The sequence below is a fragment of the Otolemur garnettii genome, unplaced genomic scaffold (genome assembly GCF_000181295.1).
Source record: "Otolemur garnettii isolate 467f Iridium unplaced genomic scaffold, OtoGar3 scaffold00013, whole genome shotgun sequence".
In the NCBI taxonomy this organism is placed as follows: domain Eukaryota; kingdom Metazoa; phylum Chordata; class Mammalia; order Primates; family Galagidae; genus Otolemur; species Otolemur garnettii.
In genome coordinates, this window is record NW_003852408.1 from 2178400 (window position 1) to 2182541 (window position 4142).

A 4142-nucleotide genomic window follows, 5' to 3' on the forward strand; every position below is an offset into this window, starting at 1 on the left:
GGTCCGGGCTGGGGATTCGAACCCGCCACCTTAGGTGTACGTGGCTGGCGCCTTAGCCGGTTGAGCTATAGGTGCCGAGCCTCTTTATTTTTTAAATTTTATTTTGAGACAGAGTCTCAAGCTCTCGCCCTCAGTAGAGTGCTATGGCATCACAGCTCACAGCAACCTCAAATTCTTGGGTTTAAGTGATTCTCTTGCCTCAGCCTCCCAAGTAGCTGGGACTATAGGTGCCTCCCTCAATGCCTGGCTATTTTTTGTTGCACTTGTCATTGTTGTTTAGCTGGTCCGGGCTGGGTTCGAACCTGCCACCCTCAGTGTATATGGCTGGCTCTGGAACCACCCTGCTATGGGTGCCAAGCCCTCTTTTGTTTTTTTTAAACAGAGTCTTACTTTGTCATCCTAGGTGGAGTGTGGTAGAGTGCTGTGTTGCCATAGCTCCCAGCAACCTCTAACTCCTGGGCATAAGCAATTCTCTTACCTCCACCTTCCAAGTAGCTGGGATTACAGGTGTGCACTGCAGTGCCCAGCTATTTTTAGAGATGAGGTCTCACTCTGGCTCAGGTCTTGAACCTCTGAGCTTAGGCAGTCTACCTGCCTTGGCCTTCCAAGTGCTGGGATTACAGGCATGAGCCACTGTGCTTGGCCTAGTTAATTCTTTTTTTTTTTTTCTTACAAGTAGTACTTTTTTCCTTTAGTAAAGATGACATTTTAATGTTTCTTATGCATTTGTCTTCTTTCAAAAGTGGGAAAACAAAAGACAGAACAAGATAACCACACTTTTCAAGAAGAATGGGAGAAAGCTTATTTCTTTGTGGAGGTAAAGAATGTCCCTACGTGTTTAATATGCAAACAAAGTCTCTCTGTGTCAAAAGAACATAACCTAAGACACCATTATGAGACAAACCACAGCAAGAACCATAATGGATATACAGAAAAGATGCGAGATAAAAAACTTAACGAGCTGAAAGAAAGACTGAAATTTCAACATGATTTCCTTTTGGATATGAATAAACTAAATGATGTTGCTATGAAATGTAGTTACGTTTTAAGTGAGAAGATTGCTCAGGCATCAAAACCTTTTACAGATGGGGAATTTATAAAAGAATGTCTTTTGAGTATAGCAGAAATCATGTGCCCTGAACACAGGCAGGTGTTTGCAAATATAAGACTAACCGATGATATTGTTGCTCAGCATGATGACAATATGGCAGAGAACTTACAAGACAAGTTTCAAGGAAAAGCAAAATCATTCATGGCTTTCTCTATCGCAGTTCATGAGAGCACTGATGTAAACAACGCCCCCCAGTTAGCTGTATTTATCCGTGCTGTTGATGAAACTTTTGATGTGATAGAAGAACTTTTGGACATGATATGCATGACGGGCACAGCCGCAGGAAATGACTTATTTTTATGTGTTGAGGAAAGTCTTAAAAAATTTAATGTAGACTGGTCAAAATTAGTAAGTGTTAGCACAGATGGTAGTTCTGCAATGGTTGGTGTTAAACAGTTCGTTACAAAACTTAAATCTAAGGTGGCAGGGCTTTGCAAAGGCACAGAACTTAAGTCTGTACATGGCCTCATTCTCCAGGAATCATTTTCTGCTAAAAAGTTAAAAATGGACCATGTCATGGATGTCATAATTTACATCACAACCTGGATACGTTCCCATGGCTTAAACCACAGAAAGTTCGGTCCTTTTTTCAGTGAGTTAGATGCACAATATGGAAGCCAGTTTTACTACACGGAAGTTAAGTGGCTGAGTCGTGGTATGGTGCTAAAGCAGTTTTTTGAACTACTGGAAGAAATAGACTTTTTCATGTCTTCTAAAGGAAAATCTGTGCCTCAGCTTACTAACAAAGATTGGGTCAAAGACCTAGCCTTTTTGGTTGATATTACAACCCATCTCAACACATTGAATATGTCTCTTCAAGGACGTTCACAAGTGGTTACACAAATATATGATTCAATTCACTCATTCCTAGCAAAATTGTGTCTTTGGGAAACGCAATTGACAAGGAACAATCTGGCCCACTTCCCTACCCTGAAATTAGTTTCTGAAAATGAAAATGATGGCCTGAACTACATTCCAAAAATTAAAGAATTGAAGACTGAATTCCAAAAAAGGTGCTCTGATTTCAAACTTTATGAAAACGAACTAGTATTGTTCAGTTCACCTTTCTCAATTAATATTAATCATGTGAATGAAGAACTGCAAATGGAAGTTATTGAATTGCAGTGCAATTCTATACTGAAAACCAAATACGACGATGTTGGAATCCCCGAATTTTACAAATATCTTGGGAATGGTTATCCCAAATATAAAAACCATTGTGCAAAGATTCTGTCCATGTTTGGAAGTACCCATGTTTGTGAGCAGCTATTTCCTGTTATAAACTTAAATAAAAATAACTATTTCTCCCAATTAAAGGATTCAGAGATGAATTCTCTGTTGCCCATTGCTACCCAGGATTCACAACCTGATGTGGATTGACAACTTGAGGCATAAGAAAAGAATGTCAGATTTCAAATCTGAGAAGTACTAAAGTATGAAACACAAAACTTTGAATGATTATTTCTACTTCCAAATTATATTTTTTCATTGTCAATTGTAGAGTATAATCTCTGGCATATACATTTATTACCACCTTATACCATGTGAAATAAAGTTTGATTATACTCATAGCAGTTGTTTTTTTTTGTGTGTACATTACTTTTCTGGACCTTAGAATTATTCAAGTTTATAAACCTCTGCCTTAAAAGAAGCCACATTTAGGACACTGCCTATGGCTCAGTGAGTAGGGTGCCGGCCCCATATACCAAGGGTGGTGGGTTCAAACCTGGCCCCTATTTTTGTTGCCAAACTGCAACAAAAAATAGCCGGGCATTGTGGCGGGCACCCGTAGTCCCAGCTACTCGAGAGGCTGAGGCAAGAGAATCACCTAAGCCCAAGAGCTGGAGGTTGTGGTGCACTGTGACACCACAGTACTCTACAAAGGGCAACAAAGTGAGACTCTGTCATTAAAAAAAAAAAAAGCCACATTTTTCATCAAAAAACTTGTTAGCCCCAGTTGTGAACCAGAGCCAGCTGGATGAATGGAACATTTGGTCACCTGTTGTGATCCTTTCCCCCAAGATGACAGACCTCTCAGCTGGTGTCCTGGAGACTCAGGCCTGGCCCTAACAAGTCCTTAGGTGTTCCTCCACCTGAGAAACTATAAACTTCTCCCTCTCACTCACTTCCACTGTTCTGTTTTGTTTTGTTTTGTTTTTTTGAGACAGTCTCATTATGTGGCCCTCAGTAGAGTGCTATGACGTCCCAGTTCACAGCAACTTCCAGCTTTAGGGCTTAAGCCAAGTGTCCTCAAACTATGACCCATGGGCCACATGTGTCCCGCCTAGGACATTTATCTGGCCCACTGATTGTTTTTGCTGCTGCTGCTGACTTGTCCCAGGGCCTATAGTCTGGCCCTCCCAACGATCTGAGGGATAGTGAACTGCCCCCCTGTTTAAAAAGTTTGAGGGCCCCTGGCTTAAGCGATTCTCTTGCCTCAGCCTCCCAAGTAGCTGGGACTACAGGTGCCTGCCAAAAGCCCAGCTATTTTTTGGTTGTAGTTGGCCTGGGGTGGATTTGAACCCACCACCTCCAGTGTATGTGGCTGGCACCTTAGCTGATGAGCTATAGGCACCGAGCCACTCTCACTGTTCTTACGTTCTTTGACCTCAATAAGATCTCCAGCTCTGGGCCTGGCACAGTGGCTCACACCTGTAATCCCAACACTTGGGAGGCCAAGGTAGGTGGTTTGCCTGAGCTCACAGGTTTGAGACCAGCCTGAGCAAGAGCGAGTCCCCGCCCGCCAAAATAGCTGGGCGTTGTGGCAGGAGCCTGTAGTCCCAGCTACTTGGGAGGCTGAGGCAAGAGAAACACTTAAGCCCAAGAGTTTGAGGTTGCTGTGGTGAGCTGTGATGCCACAGCACTCTACTGTGGATAACAAAGACTCTCAAAAGATCTCCAACTCTGTGACTTCTTTCTTCCAAATCCATCAGTCCCTTTCAATATCTTCTTTTCTTTCTTTGAAACTTCCTTCCTTTCCTTTCCTTTCTTCTCTTCCTTCCTTCCTTCCTTTTTTTTTTTTTTTTTTTTG

The 4142-nt window shown here is 42.2% G+C and overlaps 1 protein-coding gene across 2 annotated transcripts in view; it reads left to right on the top strand.

Moving 5' to 3' along the window:
• The window catches only part of LOC111723580 (general transcription factor II-I repeat domain-containing protein 2-like), a 3717-nt gene extending 1075 nt beyond the window's left edge, over nucleotides 1–2642 (top strand). For both annotated transcript variants that reach the window (XM_023510341.1, XM_023510342.1), the window contains exon 2: nucleotides 744–2642. In XM_023510341.1, coding sequence (XP_023366109.1) covers nucleotides 744–2491 — 1748 coding nt within the window. In that variant the 3' untranslated portion in view covers nucleotides 2492–2642. The remainder of the gene's footprint in view (nucleotides 1–743) is intronic.
• The last annotated feature ends 1500 nt before the right edge of the window (nucleotides 2643–4142 follow it).